At 35.2% G+C, this 24,526-nt stretch overlaps 2 protein-coding genes and 1 long non-coding RNA gene across 4 annotated transcripts; 2 read left to right on the top strand and 1 right to left on the bottom strand.

Annotated features, from left to right (window-relative positions):
* Positions 1-15: 15 nt before the first annotated feature.
* On the top strand, positions 16-24,526 carry LOC117342364 (WD repeat-containing protein 44-like). 2 transcript variants are annotated; one of them, XM_033904515.1, is made up of 21 exons: positions 16-290; positions 896-944; positions 1,276-1,334; positions 1,550-1,622; positions 1,954-2,538; positions 3,072-3,230; positions 3,571-3,777; positions 4,107-4,243; positions 4,653-4,745; positions 4,898-4,971; positions 5,133-5,194; positions 6,417-6,497; positions 7,020-7,155; positions 14,048-14,121; positions 14,486-14,587; positions 14,848-14,970; positions 15,511-15,696; positions 16,911-17,012; positions 17,484-17,599; positions 17,935-18,062; positions 18,592-24,526. In XM_033904515.1, exons 1-21 carry the CDS (start codon positions 229-231, stop codon positions 18,768-18,770), a joined length of 2,787 nt encoding a protein of 928 aa, XP_033760406.1. In that variant the 5' UTR covers positions 16-228; the 3' UTR covers positions 18,771-24,526. The 2 variants fall into 2 exon arrangements, with proteins under 2 accessions (XP_033760406.1, XP_033760405.1); XM_033904514.1 differs by having other exon boundaries at positions 14,848-15,030.
* On the top strand, positions 10,160-11,552 carry LOC117342368 (piggyBac transposable element-derived protein 1-like). The gene is made up of 3 exons (XM_033904519.1): positions 10,160-10,408; positions 10,656-10,964; positions 11,260-11,552. Exons 1-3 carry the CDS (start codon positions 10,187-10,189, stop codon positions 11,515-11,517), a joined length of 789 nt encoding a protein of 262 aa, XP_033760410.1. The 5' UTR covers positions 10,160-10,186; the 3' UTR covers positions 11,518-11,552.
* Positions 10,416-13,126, bottom strand: LOC117342369. Its single transcript, XR_004535799.1, has 3 exons — positions 13,018-13,126; positions 11,213-11,376; positions 10,416-10,938 (listed from the first exon to the last, which is right to left on the bottom strand). It is a non-coding gene; the product is annotated as an uncharacterized LOC117342369 (long non-coding RNA).

The following is a 24,526-nucleotide window of genomic DNA, read 5'->3' as shown; positions in this document are numbered from 1 at the left end:
ACAAACAATTTCTTTTCGTAATCCTCGGCTTTTACGATTTCGGTAAAGGCGAAGTCTCGAAGAGTTCCGAATCAAAACAAGTATGGCGCAGAGGGAGGAAGAATTTTGACCAAATCAGAGATGTGTAACCAAATTTGGTCAATTTTACTGATATCTAACCGCAATTTATTTTAATTAGACTTTCGGTTTTTAATATGTGAATCGTTTTATTCGAGACATCCAACCACCATGTCGTCGGATAGCGAGTTGGACGAGTTCTTTGATGCTGAGGAGAGCACCCCAAGAAAAACGTACGACAGCTGTCATTTCTATATCGCCAGCTTTGCTAGTCACTGTAGTTCACATACAGTTGATTGCTTTCCCATATCATTTTTATTCAAGTCTTCAAGAAATTAATGCGTTTTAAAGTTAATACGAACTTGAAATGCTAAAAAAATCATAGATTATATATAAAATGTAACTATTCTTCAATCAATCAATTAAGGAAAATATAACTTTACACTCTTGAATGAAAATAGATTAACTGGTGTGAACATGAATATTACTTCCATTAAGAGACAGTACCATTAATAACAGATGGTATCCAACAGGTTGTGCCATACAAAGATTCTGTATCTGCACTACTTGGCAAAAGTTATATTGTTTAGATACAATTAATGTTGCATGCTTTAAGCCATTTCGATGCTTGAAAGACATTTGTATGTAATTATATAAGTAATAACATCTTTGTAATAGGTAATTGAAACTATCAGAATTATCGCATGCACCTTAATAGGAATGCTGATCTTTTCGGTAACAAGTCGTTTGAAAATAAGTCTTTATGGATAAAGAGATGTATATATGGCCATGGGTTGCTTTTAATTAATTCAGATAAGTCCTTTTGGTTGAATTTTAGGACACTGCCTTCAGGGATGAGTGGCATCCCAGAAGACTCGTTTGGAATGGTATGTTTTCTCCTGATATAAATGTAACATAGTTAAACTGTACTTATAAGGGGTAAAAATTATCACAACAATCAATTTTCCTGGTGAAGCCTCAAGCTAAGATTAATTAGAGGCAGAATTAGTCGAACTGGTGCGCTTGGGTATATTGTGAAGGAAACTTCCTTTATTAATTTGGATTCTTAAATGTGACATAGAATATGAATTCTTAAATCAATAAGATAGTTAATAGGCCAAATTATTCAATTTGTAGTTTTTAACTCTCTTTTTTTTGTAGTGTTCTTGTTCTAATAAGTGTTATCACATTAAAAAAACCATTTAAACTCTTTGTCAGAGTGAGTTGGAAGCAGAAGAAAGAAGGTTACTTGAATTAAAGAAAAAACAGGAGGAACGGTAATGTATATTGGTTCTAATTCATGTAAACAGAAGATAAAGTCTTATGGCTGAAAAATTAAATCATGTGTTGATATAATGTTCAACCGTGGCTATATCGGTCAGAAAACAGAATAACTGTGATATGATGTAGAAGTATTATATAGGAGCTAACCTAGTTAACACTCTACACATGTAGTATATATATATATCTAGTTATATTGATGTTTTAACAGGAGATTGAAGGAAGATGAAGAATACATGAAAAGACTGGACATGTTACGGAAAAAGAAAGAAGAAAAACATGTGGTACTTAATCAATACATTGTGTCCCCTTTCTGAAACCTCTCCGGATATGGAACAGTCTGTTACAGGACAGGATTTATGATTCTTAACTATCAGACACATTAATCAACATTATTGAAAATAGTAAATAGTTCATAAGGTATTAAAAAAAAATCCTTATTATAATAGAAAACAAACATGATTATATTCTATTGCTGAAGAAGACATTTATCAGACTACTTATAAAATTGATAAAGCCCATCAAATTACAAAACAGTGTAAAAGATACATCAGAAATATATTTTTATGTGATGAACTAAAACTCGTGTTAATTCTTGATTTTGTGTTATAAAAGGTGATTGATAGTAAAATTAAGGAGAATGAGAAGAGGCGGAAGCGATTAGAGGATCTTAGACAACGGATGACGGAGGACACAGATGGAATTGTCTCAACAGGGATGGAAGATCTGAAGCTTTATCATGACTCGGACACAGACGACGAGATGTTGAACACACCTGCTGATGAGGACTCTGACTCTTCTAATGGAAAACCACCGTCCTTTAAAGTTACAAAAGAACCAGAATCCTCAAATCGTCTATCTACACAAGAGTCTGAAATCTTGAATAGAAAATCACATGATTATTCTGATAATATAACTACATCATTTCCTGAAAAGGAAAAGCCAAACAAACAAATTCCACACATACAAGTGACAGAAGAACGGTTAACTGACAACTGTGGAACAGGAAGTGGCGAAATTGTAGACGAACTTCTCGGAGATGATAAAAACGAACCAGATATTGTAAGAAGTACAAAAACTAGAACTCCACCAACCACTTTAGTGGAAGGGGATTTACCAGAACAACCAAGGTCAACAGTCATTGAACAACCTAGAGCCCCACCTAGGAAAAAGAAGAAGGGAGAAAGGTCTAGTGGAGAAGTAAGCTCTTTATTCTAGAGTTATGGGTTGAGTTATAAATAGTAGAGCATTTTTGTCCGTGCCTCCTGGCCCAAATCTCTATACTTGCTGTAAAATGTTTCGTAGAGTAATTGTTGGTGGATAGTTGAGACACTCTATGATATTGTTATGCCATGTTGAGGATAAGTATTGAAACAATTACAAAAATATTAATAGCACATACATACATATAATTTGTATAACCTAACTTTTTAGCTCACCTGGCCCTTTTGGAACTAAAAAGTTAGGATATATATGATCATCCATAAAATTATTTTAATTTGAATACCTTCAAATTCAAAACCCCTACATGAGTATATAGCATATTAAATTCTTAACACTTAATTCACCCCCTAAACACTACCAAGAATATTTAATTGTTTTGTATAAATATCAGAAACTATGGCAGTCTAGGAAGCTTGATGTTTGATTACTGTATGTTGAACATTTCCCAGTATTGTATGTTTGTTGCAGTCAGTGTAAGAAAACAATTACCTGAAATGATTTGGTTTTAGCTAAGTCAGACTGGTGCCTCTGACTGGAGCTCAGGTCCCCAGGGACTGTCTCTGCCTACTCCGACGTCTACCGTGGACAACCTCACCAAGGAACTGGAGCTCGAGTATGCCCTTGACCTCCATAGTGCCCTGGGTGGGGCTCGGCACATCAATGCAGAAGTGGGTATCAAAGCTGTCTATATGTTTTTACCTGATCAATCTCTTCAAATTTGTAAATTGATCAGCATATTATATATGTATTTTTCTTATTATAATTTACCATGAAAATCAACATAACACATGTACATAATTCATGCCAATAAGAAACCTTCAGCATGGGAGAACATATGACAGGAAAAAGAAAGACCAAAATGAACAGGGTGTATATAGGTATAGCAACCTCTGTTGGTTTCAGAGAAGAGCAAGTACTGGGTTGAAAAATTACTACAGGGGTATATATTATATTTGAAACTCTACTGTAATATGTGTACATGTATTTGCAATATTTGATTGTAAACAGGATGCTGAGCGTGATGCTGTAAATTCAGACCATGATTCTCCACGACAAAAATGTGACAGCCTGCCGTCCTCTGTTGATGGAGACCCATCAGGGACAGACAAGGGTGATGTCGAAAGTGGGGCACGTCTTCGTTCTCAGGGCCACAGCTCAGGCGCAGAGGAAACACTGCGACCTCGATCAAATTCTGGTAGACTACTCTCGGACAAGGTAGACAGTTTTTATGTTGTTTCAAGTGTGTTTGGGAGCTTTCTTAAATGGGAGGTAGAAAGTACAAATTAATTTTGTCTTGATTCCAGGATATCTGATATATCTGACATAATTCATACCTATCAAACATTCCTATAATTTATTCTGTTAAAATTATTCATGCCTTCATCAGCATTTCATATAGGTTTTAGGAACTATTTTATTGACACAGCTTTTTATGAATTCATTGGAGACAGTGTGACACTGATGTTTGTGTAAGGAGATGTTGTATATTTTATTCCAATGACTTTCATTTCAAAATTATACAGTCAGTGTTTTATTCCTCGCAGGAGATTCTACAGGCTATCAGGGTGCTGAACCTTGATACTGGGGAGAGTGTTCCACTAAGCATTGCGGAAGAGAAAATACCCAAGGGACTTAACCCACTGGACCTTCATCTCATCAAAAGAACCAAGGAGTACCACAGGTATGGCCTATTTTGAAAGATTTAAACACATAAGTTGACTCGTAAAGAGTTGGATTTTCTACAAGGCTAATATCTTGAGTCTATTTGTTGTATGTTGCTCTTGAACTTTCATTCCTATATTCTGTCTGTAGGTGTTAACTTTTCTGTCTGCTAGTTTTTTGTCTGTCTGTCATCTATTAGCATCTTGCTGTAATTCTGAAGAGTTTAAAAATTACCACACATCACAGAATTAATTAGGATGTGTAAAAGATGCAAATCATTTCGCTATTTTCTGAACTGGAACTTAATACCTCTACCCAAACCCACTTCTAAGTAAGGTATCTCGTCATACAATCCTCTTACATTGTTGGCTAGGATTCCAGGGTGTTGAAGGCACCATTGTGTTGTGATTATCATGTTTGTACTACAGTGACGGGAGTCTGAAGGATGACCATCATCATGATCAACTCGACAACGAGGATACACAGTCCTTGTCTGAACAACCTGGGGCGAAGAAAAAAGCGTAGGTTCTTTTAGAGATTCCGTGTTGATATTCAGTTAAATATATCAGGTAAACGATATAATATTTGAATCTAATATTTAAGAACCACAATTATGAAATAAGTAATCTTAAGTTATTGGTATCCATTATATTACACAGTTCTGTTTGTTTAGATCCCGACTGAGGAAGATTATTGGACGAAAAGTTGGTAAAACAATGAGTAAAGTCAAAACCATGGCTGATACAGGTGAGATATATATAGTCACATTTGATATGGAATCTTAATCAATTTTGAGAATAGAATCAAATCATTTGTGAATGATTTTGGGAAAAAAAGATACTTAACTTTTTGCATTTGTTTTAAATCATAATAAAGTTTACAAACTACTATGTTTGGTTTGTTGGCAGTGTTACATAGTGATGATGTAGCTGTAGAAGAAGAGGTCTCTGTGGACGGGAAAATCTTCAAGGTATGTCTACCCAGACCATAGTGTATCATAGGAAACCCATGAGACACCGCTCTGTGGTTCATTATCAGAAACCCAGGAGACAGCGCTCTGTGGTTCATTATCAGAAACCCATGAGACAGCGCTCTGTGGTTCATTATCAGAAACCCAGGAGACAGCGCTCTGTGGTTCATTATCAGAAACCCATGAGACACCGCTCTGTGGTTCATTATCAGAAACCCATGAGACAGCGCTCTGTGGTTCATTATCGGAAACCCATGAGACACTGCTCTGTGGTTCATTATAGGAAACCCATGAGACACTACTCTGTCGTTCACTCTGTCGTTCAGTATCAGAAACAACGAGACCCTTTTCTGTCGTTCATTATTGGAAACCCACGAGACCCTTTTCTGTCGTTCAGTATCAGAAACAACGAGACCCTTTTCTGTCGTTCATTATCGGAAACCCACGAGACCCTTTTCTGTCGTTCATTATCGGAAACCCATGAGACCCTGCTCTGTCGTTAATTATTGGAAACCCACGAGACCCTGCTCTGTCGTTAATTATTGGAAACCCACGAGACCCTGCTCTGTCGTTAATTATTGGAAACCCACGAGACCCTGCTCTGTCGTTAATTATTGGAAACCCACGAGACCCTGCTCTATCATTTACAAAGGAAAGTCTCGTGGGTTTCTGATAATGATCTTAGCGAAAAGTTAGAATACCGGGTGTTTTGTTAGCATAGGTGCTGTGGCTTTGAATGATATGCATATATCAATATGTCCTCTACACTAATAATATGGAAAGACTATGTATGTTATGTAGGTGTGAAGAAATATATGACAATTCTTAGAACATATGTAGAGTACTCTATGATATAGTAAATCTGAACATATATATATATATGTGTATGCATTTATATATGTATGTAACTATGTAAATGATTTATTATATAATTACTTGTATTGGTGAAAAAAATGATTGTTTGACAAAAATTGTGTAATTGGCAATGTTTTATCATTTTGCACGGGTTAACCCTGACCCTGTATATATCTATATAAAGTAGGCAAATGTATCTAGTATATCATCTATTTACTGTTACAAATTTTTATTATGCGATGTAGCATGAAATTTAATCTAAGCTAACTAGTTCAAACCAGGAACTGAGAAACATTAAAAAGCTCTAAAATTGAACCTTTTTGCATTGAATATGATTAATAATCTCTTTATTTTATTTTGTAACTAGATCAAGGCGTCCAATAACAACAAAGGCCCATATGACTTTAAACAGTTACGAATGTTACAGGATCTCAGTGGAACCCATAGTGTGAGTATCTCGCGTTAATGTCATTCTCAGCAGAAGATGGGGACCATTTAAGACAGATTTGTCTCTTGTCACTATCAGACATTTTTGTGTAACATATTGCTATCTGTATTTGGTGGATTTGTAACACAATGAAGTTGCTTTGTATTGACTAAGTTTTATGCTGTGGCACATCTTTTTCTCCTGTGGTAGAAAGGCACTGACTCACAATCTGTCTTACCAATCTGCTAGATACCATTGGCTGCCGATACTGCTTGTCACCCCATGTGGCACAGTCACAATCTGGGCATCCACCCTGAATCCCAAGTGGCATTGTGGCATTGGCTCTTATTCTGTCTCTCTTTAATATAACCAGTCAAAATCTAGCTGATCTGGTCTACCATGATAATATTACATTCCATGTACAGTTCAAAAGCCTGAATAAATAATACATGTTTATACTATTTTTTGTTCTCGCATAGTATTACTCAAATTCATTATATTTTTTGAAGATATGTCGTCATGTTGTTTGTCCTATATATACAGGGGGCCATCTGGACTATGAAGTTTTCACCATGTGGCCGTCTTCTGGCGACAGGAGGGCAGGACAGCATGCTCAGGATCTGGGTCATCAAGTCAGCGTCCAGTTATTTTGACGACATGCGACAGAAATATGCTGATGGTGAGTGTTAACATTGGACAGTGAGAAATGTTGTCATATCCCCTCTCAAGGTTCTCATTAAACACACATAGATGTACACATAATATATTGGTGCATAAATGATCTGTCGTTACTCTACACATAATTTATTGGTGTATAAATGATCTGTCGATACTCTACACATAATTTATTGGTGTATAAATGATCTGTCGATACTCTACACATAATTTATCGGTGTATAAATGATCTGTCGAAACTTTACACATAATTTATTGGTGTATAAATGATCTGTCGATACTCTACACATAATTTATTGGTGTATAAATGATCTGTCGATACTTTACACATAATTTATTGGCGTATAAATGATCTGCCGATACCAGAGAGTGCATTCCATGTACATGTCTTTATTTGTCCTTTAATGTACATTTTGGTTACATTCATTGCCCCTTTGAAATGTTGTGTAGTTAGGGCCACACATCTAGAGAGAGCAGTGGCATTTAAGAATCACCCGATCAGCTGTCCGTCTGTTCAGATCATTTCTCCGTTTGATAGCTTTTGAAATCACTATTCCATTTCTTTCTGGCTATGCCATCTGAAACTATTTCAGAATGTAATGACTAATACTTAGTTAAATCAAAATAAGTATGTAGGTACCACAGGTGTATATCTGTTACATCTATTTCAGATGATGTTTATTTGTTATGTTTAACAGTGTAGTGACGTATGTATTTTATGTCACCAATTGTCTCTGTAGAGAAAAAAATGCTGCTTTAATAGAAGCCCGTCTTATATATGAAAATTAGTTTGAAAGTTTTCATTTAAATTCTCATAAATATGAGTTTAATTAACATGTGATAGTAGGATCATACACTGATGACTATATCATGGAATTTATTAGACAATAATTAGACAATTTTTATATACCATGAGACTAAAGACTCGTTAATTACTAGCTCACCTGCCCGAAGCACAAAGTGAGCTTATGCTGTAGTACAGTGTCCGTCTGGCCAGCATCAACTTTATCCTTTAACTCTTTCCGTACTCACGACGACTATACGCGTCACAAAAAAGTGTTCCCGTATCCTTCACGACGATTACACTCGTCGCAGTAAACATGCCTTCCATCCTTTGTGACGAGTACACACGTCGTGAGACACGTGTGTTGATAGGTTGTAATGAGCAGACGACATGTATAATGAGCCAATAAAAATTATTAAAAATATGAAGATGATGCTTTGTTTCATTTGTTACACGCGTATTAATTGGCTAATTAGGTCATGTGGTTAATTATCGGTGCGTTTTCACCGGCTCTGTGTACACTGACAACAAAGATGGCGGACTCGGATTCCACTTTCGATTTCAACTGGGACACAGACGAAAATGACTCAGATTTTGAAGGTTTCGGCCCTGAAGAGTTATCAGATGATTCTGATGGTTCCGATATCCAATGGTCATCAGATGATGATGAGCCATTAGCTGATTTAATGCCACTCGGCCATCTGATAAATACCGTGAATGAAATCGACGTACCTGCATCATCATGGAGCCATAATCTAAAGCCGGTAGTCATAGACGAGTTCGACCAACCAACGGGACCCGTGAATGTACTTGACGAAGGGAAGAAAGAAATCGACTTCTTCACCCTACTTTTCCCATTCACCTTGTTTCAATTGATGACCACACAGACAAATCTCTACGCATCGCAGAAGACAGCATCGAAGCCGGACTCGAAGTGGAGCGTGACGTCACCAAGTGAGATGAAGGCTTTCGTTGGGATACATATTCTCATGTCAATTTTGGACCTGCCCAACTATAAACTGTATTGGAGCCAAGACTGGTTGTTTAAGACGTCACTTCCTTGTATTATGACACGACCAAGGTAAGATAATCATACCCAAGTAATGTAAATAACTAATGAGAAGCAAAACTTGTACAGTTAGTTGTTACTAAAAATAGATCTCGATCAGCTGTTCGAAGATATCGGTCACGATGAAAAAAATATATAAAATATTTCATAATACAATGCTAACTATAATGTTATATATAAATATATATGAATAAACCCATTTGAATAAAGTAGTGACATTAATTATCTACTTAGGAATAATATTTTCAGTCTAAGCTTATAATAAATGTAGATCTGATTAACACTGGACTTGCGCAAGTCTAAAAGGGATTTATCAAAGAGCCTAGAATATTTATTTTACCATATTTTCATATAAAATCAAACTGAACACATATTAAATTAAAAATTTATTCATTTCGAAACTAGAATTAAAATAAAACATATTTCATTCATTTGAATGAATCATCATAAATATTAAATAAAATATCAAAATTGATAACAAAAAAAATCATGTTGATGAAGATAAGTTTATCTAGCAGATATTCATGATTTAAAAAAATAATTATTGCAATACCCTGGTATATATATCCAATATTAATTTCATATTGTACAGATTTGAGAAACTTCTGCAGTACTTCCATCTAAGCGATTCAACTACAGTCATCCCACGCGGACAACCTGGCCATGATAAACTTCATCACATTCGTTCCTTCATGACCAATGTCCAGACTTACATACGACGTGAATGGAACCTAGGACGAGATGTTGCCATAGATGAAGCAATGATTGCTTACAAAGGACGCCTAGGATTCAAGCAGTATCTACCTGCTAAACCTGTCAAGTTTGGAATAAAGGTATGTATTGTAATGAAAATCAAATTTCAAAATAAATTTCTACACAAAATATAAAGTAAGAAAAAACACGAGTTGGTTGAAGAGTTCATATTATTTTATATTCTGGACTATTTATCAAGAATAAAAGATATCTTATCAAAATATATAATTACGAGGTTGCAATGATATAAAAAAAGTATGTAAAAGCAAAACTGATTTATTTTCATGTTTCAAATAGGTGTGGGAGAAGGCAGATTCCTCAAATGGTTATGTCCACCAGTTCCAGGTATATACGGGGCGTGCAGGAAACCCAGATGGTGAACGAGAAGTAGGACTAGCGGGAAGGGTTGTTCTTGACCTTAGCAGGGACATGCTAAACAAGAACCACCATCTGTACATGGACAACTTCTTCTCCAGCCCTGCCCTCTTCACCAGGCTGCTTCAGGATGGTATATATGCTTGCGGTACTGTGAGGGCAACTCGACAGGGATATCCAAAGGAGCTGCAGAAAGGTTGTGTGAAGAAGAAGGGAGACCATTTGTCTATGCAGAAGGGACCCCTCAGCACATCTGCTTGGTTTGACAACAAACAAGTGAGTATATATCTAACACACTGATAATGCTTTATTGATGGAAAGTTGAACAAATCATCAGGGAAAAAGTCCTCGTTGTTTATTTTCTGACTATCATAATGTCTTTAGCTGGTGTCGAGGTCAGAGGAAACTCTGTCAAATAAATTATCTGATAACATCTCAAAGTGTTATATCAGTGTAGTGTTTTGGCTAGTGCTGTTGATTGAACAAGGCAAAACATTTCTAGTTTTCAACATTTTTTCTTCAGGTAAATTTCTTATACACGAATGTAGACGCCACAAAACTTAGTGAGGTAAGCCGGAAGAAGAAAGACGGCACAACACATGTCTCCCTGGCACCTGAAGCAGTTCAGCTCTACGGTTCGCGTATGAATGCGGTCGATAGGGCGGATCAGCTCAGGATGCAGTACTCCTGCAGTAGGAAGTCACTCAAATGGTGGAAGTACCTTTTCTACTTCCTGCTGGATACCGCCATTGTCAACTCCTTTTTGCTTATGAAGGAGTCTCCGAATCACAAGCTAACCACACGGACTGGAAAGGAAAAGATAAGGACACAGGTAAATAATAGATCCAAATGAGACCAAAATTTGAAGAAAAAAACAGGAGCTTTAGATCTATACATTCAGCTTTTGGTCTTTCTATTTACAAAAGAAATTAAATGATTTATTTTGAGATAATTTTTGACTTAAATGATTTGATTAGTGAATAATATTTGAAAAAAAAATAAAAAAATAATAAAGCATTTTGAAAAAAAAAGAATCTACAAAGCAAAAAGCATTTTTGGTCCATAGAAGAAACAAGTTACCATCAATTATGTGCATTTAGTTGCAAATTAATTTTCCATCCATACAGATCAGTTACAGACAGGAACTGGCTCGTCAGTTGATTGGGGAGACCAGGGTCACCAGGAAGAGGAAGGCACAGCCAACAACAATGGATACAACTGGACACCAGCACTGGCCGGAGATTCTGAACAAAAAGGGAAGATGTCGACAGTGTTCGAAATCAGGCAGACGCCGGGAAGTGATTTCCGGATGTTCACATTGCAATGTGAAACTGTGTGTTGGATGCTTTAAAGACTACCACCAATCACTATTAAATGAATTGTAAATATGTACAATCAAGATTATTGGTCACAAATTTGACAGGTTTTTACCATTATAAACTATGTAATGTCAATACACTTACAAATGTTTGTGTTAACATCAGATTGTTTGTTATTGAAAAATGATCAGTGACAACTTTTGTACATAGCTGTTTGATAATTTTTAAATATTTTGCTTGTTAGAATGAATCCTGATGTTATGTGTTAGTACATTTATATTTATCCTAGAGTGAATTTTGTTGTACTGATTTGAATGAATGAATGAATGAATGATCTTTAAAATATTTTATATCTTTATTTCTGACACAAATTTCTGTATATATCTGAAGAGAAAATTACAAGAAAATATACAAAATTTATCAAAACTTTACAATTTATGTTTGTTGATTGATTTACTGCCAGTTCAGATCATTAGAATATTTATTTTCCTCTTTCTTTCTCTTTAAAATTCAAATGCAAATACAAATCATAAAGAAGATTCATTGAACCACACACAGACATCAGTGTAGTAGGAGTGGGAAAATGTACGGCCAGACCGGGGCTCGAACACTAGTCGGATGCTCTACCGATTGAGCTACCTGGTCGCCGATGATCGACCCGGTCCAGTTCCGCTACATCAGTTTATTCAGAGAAATGTTGGTGATGGGAGCCTACTGACAAAGACTTAGGGCATGAAATCGAAATCTGATGGTGGTAATGATAGAGGCACTAAAGCAACTGCTGGGACATGTAAATGTCTGTGTGCATGGATGTTCTATCAGGGAAATTCTGTTTCTAAGCATCCAGTTATACTGGTCACAATCTATATTTTAAGTATTTATAAGTAAATTATCAATCAATTACATCTCATCCCCCTCCCAAGTCAAGTGTTAATAAGAGGATATTATGTGTTGATTTTCAAGCAACAACAAGGTAAGAGATGAGTGTTATAATAAGTAAATGGATCCGATCATTTTCATACGTAAGAAAATATAGGACATTGTAAAGTACTACAGTTTGTTCAAAATCAGTTAATTTATTCAAAATCGTAAGTGTTTTAGGTAGTAAACGGAGCCAATCTACAAACAGAATTAAATAATGCAATGGAGAATAATCGATCAAGGTGTACTGTCAATTCATTTGCTGTAGCAAATTTTTTTACAAAAAATCAAAACCGAAAGTAAACAAGAAAAAACGAATACGAAACTACGACTATTCAGAATAATGATTATTAGTTTTCGATCGCTCTTATACGCTAAAATATGATTGGATATCAAGAAATATCGTCAATAATTATAAAGGTTTGTATTATAAATCGTCTGGTAACTTTAAAATCATAACTACGTTGTTTATAAAAGACATGAACACGAGTACACAACGATTCACCGATCGCCATTGAAAAGAAAAACAGTCATGATATCTCTCGTCATTTTACTGGTTCGTTTCACAATTTCCAACACAAATAACCACATACATTCATCTATCGTTATTTCATGTAATAGTTAGCAGTTAAAAATGAAACTTACCGATATCTGAAGCACCGCAGAGTCGCAAATCAACATCGAATGCAACTCGGTCAAAAGCACATGGGCGACACATGTGCTACCACTCGGAATTACGTCACACTTGGATATGCGCAAAGGACCAACCCCGAAACAGCTTCCGGTAGCGACCGCGAGATTCAAGTGAGTACGGAAAGAGTTAAACAACTTCACCTCAATAACTGTCAAGCACAGAGACAAGGTATTGGTCCTGTAGCATGCTAGGGTGAAGGACTACCAAGTTTGTTCACATGAATGACCTTGACATACATTCTAAGTCACAGGGGTCAAATATGCTTAAATCTTTATACAATTTGTTCTGAATTACCAAGATGCCCAGAGAATCGATAAAAGATCTGTAGAATGCTGCAGTTGAGGGCCACCAAGTTTGTTCAAATGAATGGCCTCGACCTTCATTCAGAGTCGTAGGGGTCAAATAGGCTGAAAGTGTGAGATGACTTCTCAATAACCTTGAGGCCAAGGAACTTGATATGGAACCTGTAGCATGCTGGGGTGAAGGGCTTCTTAGTTTGTTCAAATTGATGACTGTGACCTACTTTCAAAGTCACTGTGGTCTAATAGGCTAAAGAGACTTGAAAAATTTAGCACCTTTAGCATACTGGGATGAAGGGCTACCAAATTTGTTCAAATGAGTGACCTTGACATACATGTGTTAAAATCATTAAATAATGATTTCTCGATACCAAAGACAGTCTTAAACCTGATGTAGGGCCAATTGTATGCTGGTATGAAGGACTACATATGATAATTATTTACATGAATGAATCAAGTCTGCTCTGATATTCGAATAAAAGAGTGATCAGCTTAGTGTCTGCATAAATGACTAGATCAACTTCAAAGTTGCTCTAGAAGCAAATGGGCGCTCTTGTTATTGTTATTGAACTCGTGTAATAAATTCTATTTGAGAAATCCACTCCTGTAACATACTCAGTTTGTAAAGTGGGGCTTATATTTTACAATGTATTACATAATGTTTAATTCTGGTTTATTTTAGTACGTGTGTCCCCAGCACCGTCTCAGGAAAGTCTCAACTCAGCCACATCAGAAAACTCAGCCTCAGATTTACTGGTTAGTAAGCTTCTACTTCTCCTATCACAAGACAAAGACAGTATAACACCTGTAGAGGTGTAGGTCATCATTTAATTGTATTTTAAATTGAATTTCACATTTCCTTTTCTTCAATATAATAGTGAACATAAACATGTCTGAATATTTTTGTTTTAGTCTTGATTGTCTTTTTTATTTCTTAAAAAAATGTATTGAGTTTCATATCTCATTTCCAATGGAAACTGATTTAAGATACTATTTTTGTGAAATCTATTTCTAAAATATTATTAAAAACATCAGTTGTTTTCAAATTTTCTTAGTGAATATAATCAAACATGGGCAGTGATGTATTGTTAATTTTCATAAAAACAATTTCTGTTTGTAGGCCTCCGGCAGTACAGAGGAAGAGTTAGCTCCCTTTATGTCAAAACCTTTCTGTACATACAGGGGGCACTCTGCTGACCTCCTGGATGTTTCCTGGTCCAAGGTCAGTATTTTGAGTTGTTGATACATGTAAAAGATCACATATTTTGAAATAATGCAGGGCTTTTTGGGGCCATTTATGGGCCAAATTCCAAATGAAATCATTTCATATTTAAGCCAAATTCCTAAAGTTTGCAGCTTACTTCTAAACAAAATCTTTCCCAATTCACCAATTTTCTTCCCTAAATGAGCCAAAAAAACCAGTGAGAATAAGCCCTGATTCTATGAACTTATTTTATTAATTAATTGAAAAATTTGTTTCAGAATTATTTTATATTGTCCTCCTCCATGGACAAGACTGTGCGTCTATGGCATATATCTCGACGTGAATGTCTCTGTACATTCCAGCACATAGACTTTGTCACTGCCATTGTCTTCCACCCTCGGGTAAGTCTCTGTACATTCCAGCACATAGACTTTGTCACTGCCATTGTCTTCCACCCTCGGGTAAGTCTCTGTACATTCCAGCACATAGACTTTATCACTGCATCATCCTCTACGTTCATGTAAGCCTCAGTTCATTCCATTACATAGACTTCACACTGCCATCGTCTTCCACCCTGGGGTAAGACCTAAAGATCTAAACAGGATTCAACACCATTTCACCTTTATCAAATGTAACTGTAAATCAGAATCTTGAAAATAAGCTAGAAAGTTTTACCAAGATGCAAGACTTGTTTGTAAACTATAAGGTTATGATTATGTGTCAGGCACATTTGTGATAATACATAATTGGTTAGGTGTGATAGCCTTAAGATCGGAATGTTGAGTATTTTGAAAATTTGTACCTCTCTGGCAACAGTTAAAACCCCTTGAAAACATACACTTTTGTGTCTTTAAGAAGACAAGCTCTTCTGTATATTCACATTAAAAACACTGCATGTGACAATTTACAATTGTAGGGATGATTTATTGACCTTTTTGTAGGATGACAGATACTTCCTGAGTGGTTCACTTGACGGAAAGCTTCGTCTCTGGAACATTCCTGAGAAAAAAGTGACCATGTGGAACGAGGCTCAGAACTGCCTTATCACCACAGCTAACTTCTGTCACAATGGAAAATTTGCAGTTGCCGGCACTTACGATGGGAAGTGTATCTTTTACAATACAGAGGTGAGTAAAAAAGTTGTTGGATCAACAAGTCAAGTCATTATTTCTGTAAAGGTCATAGGTACGCCTTCTATACAACAATGGTTACAAAGGTCATAGGTACGCCTTCTATACAACAATGGTTACAAAAGTCATAGGTACACCCTCTATATATTACAATGGTTACAAAGGTCATAGGTATGTCCTCAATATTACCATGGTTACAAAGGTCATAGGTACACCCTCTATATATTGCAATGGTTACAAAGTGCATACCGTATTTGACCTAATAAGGGCGCAGGGCGCGGGTAATTGACAGTGGGGGCGCCCTTATTAAGATTAGTTATTCTTAAGTTTTATGAAACAGACTATACCTTATAGCAGAATACTCAAGGTTGTGGAAACGGTAAAATATTCAGTCATAAAAATATTCCAGATGAAGATATCTATTCATTATCATATATTAAGCTTAAACATCACTTGAATACTCCTGTAAACTTGTAAACCATGCCAGCTGATCTTTAGACCAGGGGACGTGTGGTCAACCATTGATGTTCAATTGGAACTCTTTTGTGTTCTATTTATAGAAACAGGTGATTTCCCAGATCATATCAGACATCGTTTTCTTTGACCTCATAATTGATTTACAATGTCTTTTACTAGCTTTCTGTTCTGAACAAAAGTTATTTATCAACAAGAATGAAGTCTTTACTTTATCTTCAAATAAAGATGGTAAGTTATTATTTGTGTGTGTGTTTAGTTTTGGGTGCTCTTTGCACTGACATGTCATCTGTAGCCTGTAGGAATACACAAAATGTTTCGAAAACATGTGTTCCAGTTACTTAATTTGCTGAGGAAAATTGAACACATAAAGTAGCAAAATATTTCACATCAATTATTACTTTTGAACACCATTTTGACACTCAGTCAAAGATTTATTTCCTTGAAAAAAGGTAGGGGCGCCCTTATTAGGTCAAATACGGTAGGTATGTTCTTTATATTGTAATGAATACCTTTATTAATACCAAAGTCTGTGGTGTTTTCTCTTCATTAATAGCGAGAAAACAACACCCAGAACTTTTTGTTGTCATATTTTGTCCAATCTATTGATAACATGCTTCTTCAATGTTTTCGGCGTCCAGTTTAGTGGCAGATGTGTAACATGAAACATCAGGATTGTCAAACATGATAATTACTGAATTGTGTAAGATATTTAATCATCAACTATTTGTTAACAGCAACTGAAGTATTACACACAGATCCATGTACGGTCTACACGAGGGAAAAATGCCAGAGGTCGTAAAATCACTGGAATTGAACCTCTACCTGGCGAAGATAAGGTAACTTGTTCATTCATTTGTTTATCCCCTCCCCCTACATAGCTACATAACACTCACACAGTCATTCATAAAATAGAACAAAACACATTTTCACTAGGTACGGAAATTATAACGGTCTTCAGATATTGAACATACACTGTACAATACTGAAAAGTACATAGAAAAAAAGGTAAAAAATTTCATCAACATTCTTTTATATTTTCCATATGAAATATTATAATTACTGGATTTAAGGGAAAGAAATCATAGTAAAGGAATTTTCCTTAAATTCTGTAAGGCAGAAAAGTTTAATATAAGGATTTTGGAACATTGATCATGAAATTTGGGCCAAGTAATTGAATTGGCCCACCTATGAGGTAATTTACATCTCTGCTGAACCTAGAGGAATTATCATTTAGATTATAAGGTAAATATATGATTTGTTACTGTTGACAGGCTATAAAGTATTAATTGTAACTGTTGCTATAATAGGTACTGGTGACCTCTAATGACTCCAGAATCAGGATGTATGACCTTCGGGATTTGACATTGACCTGTAAATACAAAGGAGGAGCCAATAACAGTAGCCAGATTAAAGCTAGTTTTAGGTAAGACTTCCAGTGGTGTTGTTCTGTTTCCATAGATACAATGGTAGCAAATAACAGTGGTATATTAATTATGAGAGCTAATAATTTTCAGGTAATTTTATTTTTGAAATTTGTTTGTCCTATTGCCATCAACATCTCTAATTTCAACTCATTCATACATGATATAGACAATGTATTGAGATAACTTCTGTCAGGGTGATGATCATGGGATCCACACGAGACAGATATTAATCACAATGATGTGTACTTATTTCTGTCCACAGATATTAATCACAATGATGTGTAGTTATTTCTGTCCTGTCTATTTCACTAAGTAGATTATGTTGATTTTGCAGTCCCAAGTGCCGTTACATCGTGTGTGGGTCGGAGGACCACTTTGTGTACATATGGAAGACCCAGCACGAGTATTACAAGTTCTCATCGGCACGACGAGATCGTAATGATTACTGGGAAGCTCTGAAAGGTGAATCTTAGAGTGAATGTAGAACTCATGATTATGACTGGTTCATGTCTTTAACTCTAAGCAACATGTTTGATCAATCTTGACTCTGATCATAAATAATGTTTGTAACACGCGTTTCCAAAATGAAAACTCAGTGTTACTTTTATTACAAAACTTAAAAGTTAAAACATGACCACATACACAGTTTTCTCTCACCCATTTTCTTTTGTCTTTGTTTTATTGAAAAACAGTTCTGAAAAATTGTGACTTTCCTCAAAAAAAATCCTTATAACCAGGTTTGAATGTTATTGATACTTCACATCATTTTCTGTACAAACTTTGATTAGGTAATTAAACCTGCATGTTTTGGCATACCGTGATACTCAATTGATGAATGATGAAAATTGCTGGTGCAATGATGAAATGGCATAGCCATTATGTGTGATACAAAACAATATAACAGAATCATAACCCCGCACTTTGCCTAATATAAGTAGAGTATATTGTTATGATGAACAAAACATCAGTTATCCTTCATTGTTGTTTACAGTACACAATGCGGTAGTGACAGCTGCAGTGTTTGCTCCGAATCCATCCCTCCTGATGGCACCGTCTCAATCTGCCGCCAAGGATGACGAGCGTACTAACCAGGTGCTTGTCACAGCAGACTTCTCTGGTGCTATCAAGGTTGTACAGAACACCAGTGCAACCACTCAGCCGTCATGTTAGTCAGCAATGGTCTCCTGCCAATAGTGTCAACTAATACTGTACTGACTGACCGTACAGAACACCAGTGCAACCACTCAGCCGTCATGTTAGGACCTATCTGTCAACGATGGTCTCCTGTCAATAGTGTCAACTAATACTGTACTGACTGACCGTACAGAACACCAGTGCAACCACTCAGCCATCATGTTAGGACCTATCTGTCAACGATGGTCTCCTGCCAATAGTGTCAACTAACACTGGACATTGGACCATGTAAAAAGTGACCACTCGAAGACTTCACCACTTCTAGACTGTCAGGTCAAATACCACATTGGACCATGTAAAAAGTGACCACTCGGAGACTTCACCACGTCTAGACTGTTGGGTCAAATAACACATTGGACCATGTAAAAAGTGACCACTCGGAGACTTCATCACGACTAGACTGTCAGGTCAAATAACACATTGGACCATGTAAAAAGTGACCACTCGGAGACTTCATCACGTCTAGACTGTCAGGTCAGATGACACATTGGACCATGTAAAAAGTGACCACTCGGAGACTTCGTCACGTCTAGACTGTCAGGTCAGATGACACATTGGACCATGTAAAAAGTGACCACTCGGAGACTTCATCACGTCTAGACTGTCGGGTCAGATAACACATTGGACCATGCATCAAAGCTGCCCAACGGATCTCTTCAAAGAGACCAGCAGTGTTGCAAGGCCGACTTTTGAATACTGACAGACATCCTGCAAGAAGACATGCCATTATTGACTTCTAGAGGTCTGAATATACATTGTAGATATAATTTGTTAATCGTATAGGAAATACAGCACTGCCACAACCAGGTACTGCCACATGATCGGCTGTCAAGTGAAAAACTGGACACAGTCTCAAATGGACTCATTCATTTTATCTTAATAGTAATGAGTGAACTAGCATAGTAGAAAACAAATTGGCATCTTTTAATCGCCTAGAGAATATAATTCTGGTCAGAAAGATGTAGCTGCAACAAGAAACCAGCTGTATCTGTTTGTGTGTGAAATGTTAGTATACACTGCTATCCATAAAAAACTATACACACTCTTTCGACTTGTTTACATATTATAAGTACATCACAAACTTTAACTTTACATTTTCCTGAAGATTATATATATGTCAGTGACAATAGCAATTTTTTGTGGAAATAACCCACCACGATGAAGTTTCACGGGAGGGTCCTAGTTGATTCCAAAAATACCAAAACAAAATTTTAACAAAATTTCTAAAAGACATGATATTGCAAAAATATTGCATTTTGAGGGTTTGTAGATCATCAGTAACCTTATCGACTATTGATAAAGCATTATAATTGTTATCAGACGCACAATTACTAAAGGTAATAGCATACAATGTTATGATCTTATATACTGAATTTTAAAATGTTGTCTGTAAAGTGTACAGAAACTTGGATAGCAGTTATAATTAGTATAATGTGTATTATGCAAGACTTCTAGTTAAAGAGATGAATTTCAGTCTGTGATATATTGCTCAATACTGTCTTTTTGCCTTCAATTCTTGCAAATGCTTGTGACTATTTATTACAATTCATGGAGCTATCTTTTCTGGGACTATGGATATTTTTTTTTTCCATAATTCCAGGAAAAAATAGTCCATTGAAAATATGAATTGTTTAAAATTGTAACTAATTTTAATGCCATTAATTGATGTTTAAGTAGTATATATTATAATTCTGTGTTTGTGATTATTGCATAATATGACATGATGACAAGTCTTGTTGAAAGAACATAACAAAAGATATAATAGTACAAATGATCTATTTTTAGCGGAGAGTGCTGTTATTGTGAATCTGGAAATTTTTAATGGAAGTATTTTACACACAGTATTTCATCGTTTCAATTGCGTTTAACTAAAGTTTCAGTGATAAATAAATCGGTTGAAATCAATTGCTGCCATAATTGTTATTTAAACAAGTAAGGAATCTAGCGCTTAAAAAACTGAATGAGGTGAAAGTTAAAACTATATTTAAGATATGTAAGCAACTAGCAGCCCCAATGGTTAAAACATGACTATTTCTGACTATTCCAAATAGTTACATCTATATCATAATTATATTGTTATACGTAAACATTGTCTGTGAAGTATTTCATTAATTTTTCAGATTTACATTTTAATTTTATCACTAAATAGTCAGAAATCCTATGACCTCATATTGTTTGCCATATTATATATACATTGTCTAGAACCACTTATGTATCGAACAACAGGTACAGATTATGTATCTGTAAACTTTTGTATGTGTGCAATTTTGATATTTTTATATTGAATAATGTTATTTTAATTGTAACATATTTTCTCCATGATAAATGATGGTAAAGACAAAGTAATGTGTACAAAGTGTTACTTAGTCATGTACATACTTCCAGTATGTGTGTAATATATTTATTTACCAAATTCTTTAACTTCCTCGTTATCCTGCTATCTCCTTTTTAATATGACATGTAGTAGATACAGGCTTAAAGACTTGATGTCGTTGTCTAGATGTACAAAGCTAAGGCCTCGATGTCATTGTTTCTATTAACTAGATGTACAATGTTAAGGCCTCGATGTCATTGTTTCTGTTAACTAGATGTACAATGTTAAAGACTTGATGTCATTGTTTCTGTTAACTAGATGTACAATGTTAAAAACTTGATGTCATTGTTTCTGTTAACTAGATGTACAATGTTAAGACTTCAATGTCATTGTTTCTATTAACTAGATGTACAATGTTAAGGCCTCGATTCATTGTTTGTATTAACTAGATGTACAATGTTAAAGACTTGATGTCATTGTTTCTGTTAACTAGATGTACAATGTTAAAAACTTGATGTCATTGTTTCTATTAACTAGATGTACAATGTTAAGGCCTCGATGTCATTGTTTCTATTAACTAGATGTACAATGTTAAGGCCTCGATGTCATTGTTTCTATTAACTAGATGTACAATGTTAAGGCCTCAATGTCATTGTTTCTATTAACTAGATGTACAATATTAAGACCTTGATGTCATTGTTTCTATTAACTAGATGTACAATGTTAAGGCCTCGATGTCATTGTTTGTATTAACTAGATGTACAATGTTAAGGCCTCAATGTCATTGTTTCTATTAACTAGATGTACAATATTAAGACCTTGATGTCATTGTTTCTGTTAACTAGATGTACAATGTTAAGGCCTCGATGTCATTGTTTGTATTAACTAGATGTACAATGTTAAGGCCTCGATGTCATTGTTTCTATTAACTAGACGTACAATGTTAAGGCCTCGATGTCATTGTTTCTATTAACTAGATGTACAATGTTAAGGCCTCAATGTCATTGTTTCTATTAACTAGATGTACAAAGTTAAGGCCTCGATGTCATTGTTTCCATTAACTAGATGTACAATGTTAAGGCCTCAATGTCATTGTTTCTATTAACTAGCTGATGTACAATGTTAAGGCCTCGATGTCATTGTTTCTATTAACTAGGGTACAATGTTGAGGCCTCGATGTCATTGTTTCTATTAACTAGATGTACAATGTTGAGGCCTCGATGTCATTGTTTCTATTAACTAGATGTACAATGTTAAGGCCTCAATGTCATTGTTTCTATTAAATAGATGTACAAAGTTAAGGCCTCGATGTCATTGTTTCCATTAACTAGATGTACAATGTTAAGGCCTCAATGTCATTGTTTCTATTAACTAGATGTACAAAGTTAAGGCCTCGATGTCATTGTTTCCATTAACTAGATGTACAATGTTAAGGCCTCAATGTCATTGTTTCTATTAACTAGATGTACAAAGTTAAGGCCTCGATGTCATTGTTTCTATTAACTAGATGTACAATGTTAAGGCCTCGATGTCATTGTTTCTATTAACTAAATGTACATTGTTAAGACAATGTTGAGATTTTGCTAAAGTGTCACATTTGCAGTATTATTTTGTGTTTCCAACGATTTTCCAAGAGGCTGTTAAATTGTTAATGTCCGCTGCATGTGGTAAACTGTTCCATAAATCTGTTTAACCAAGTAGTTCCCAGATATTTGTCGTAATTAAAGAGACCGTTTTAGAATGTAAATGAAAAAATACAACAGAAGTTCTATGTCATGTCAAACCAGGAAGTCGTTTTCATTTTAAATGGATCCTTTATTGAAAGTCAGTCATATTCTCTGAATATGTTCAGAAGAATGATAAACTAGCACATCTTCGAAATGTTTCATCAAAATTTCTGATATACTATATGCAGTAGAAATTTTATTGATTCTTTTTGAAGAAAAAAAAACAGTTTCAGTTATTTCTCTACATTCAAAAATTAATGGGTTTTTTTTAACGTTTTTAGAACCAAAAGATCAGTGCTAAGAGTTATTGGTCTTGACCACTTTTCAAGATGTAAAGCCCCCAAGGTTAACATTATTGAATGACCTTGTCCAATCCCAAGGTTACAAGGTAAAATGGCTTTCTAATTATCAGTTACTAACACCCACAATGTTGCCACGAGTTGTAGAGCTAGTAACCTTCTACTTGCCTGGGTAAGTGATAAAAGGCAAGAAAAATAATGTGCAATATTTTCATTTCTCCCAAAGAATTGTATGTTATAGTAATCATGTGCTATTGGTTGTCTGTATATGTATGTAACAGGTTTTATATTAGATAGAAATGATGGCAGAAATTTTATTCTTGAAACTTCCCCTTTACTAAGTTCTGTTATTTTGAACTTCTCCAAATGTAGTAGCTTTTCAGAATAGATTATAAAATCAGTAAGAGGGTTGGTTCTCTGCACAGGGACTTGTCACAAATTTCCAACCCACAGTATTTATATATGTATTATAAAAGTGGAAATTCATGCTAAGTCCCTTTGGTTCTCTACTGAAATCAATTTTAAGAGCATTTTTGAAGGTCAGATATCTATAAGCATATTATTGTATTCCAAATTAATAAATCAGCTGTCTTTCTTTTGAGTGTTTAGTTCTCTTATTTCCGTGCCTCTTTTTGAACTGGATGTTGAATTAGATTTCAAATTGTTACAGTATTTTGTAGAAATATGAGACCAGTTTTGAAAATAATGCTAAACAAATTAAAGTGTTGCAAACAGTTTTGGTTGGTACTGTGTACTTCCCAGATGGTATGGTAGATCACCATGTGCTTCTCTGATGGTTCAATAGCCCACACCATCTTTTATTTTATTTTTCTGAACTGTAATGCTAGAGTCATTTTATTTGTAGCTAGCTGTACTTATAAAGACTCTTAGTCCTATATTCATTGAGATGAGTAATCTAAACAACTTCTACATAGTTAGTAATGTCTACAGTCGTGTTGTTCGGCTAGGATAGGGTGACTTCTGAGCTTGTCTCATGAATTGATTCCTCATCAAAGGCACAAGGTAGTATAGATATATAGATAAATAAAACCAGGAAAAAATATTTCAAGTTGGGAGGTCCAACCTGAATCAGAAATTAGGTTAAATTTTAAAATTCCATGCCAGAACTGAAAAATCCAGTTTCAGCTTTAAATGATCCTTGTAATTGTCCTGTTTAGACTGGACTGTGTATGAATCACCGGCCGGTAGCACCTGCTAGTATTTTCAGTCTAATGTGAAACGTGTGCATTTTAGAAACATATGTTAAAGTTAGTTAAAATTACAAAACAATAGATGTGTATGACTGTATCTAGAAATTTCTTCAGTCAAATTGTGAGATTAATATATCTATACAACTTGATTATGTTGATATAAAATATATTTCATTACTTA

Source organism: Pecten maximus, chromosome 14 (assembly GCF_902652985.1).
Source record: "Pecten maximus chromosome 14, xPecMax1.1, whole genome shotgun sequence".
Lineage (NCBI taxonomy): Eukaryota > Metazoa > Mollusca > Bivalvia > Pectinida > Pectinidae > Pecten > Pecten maximus.
Note: the sequence above shows the minus strand (reverse complement) of the source record. Positions and strands in the feature narration are given on the sequence as shown.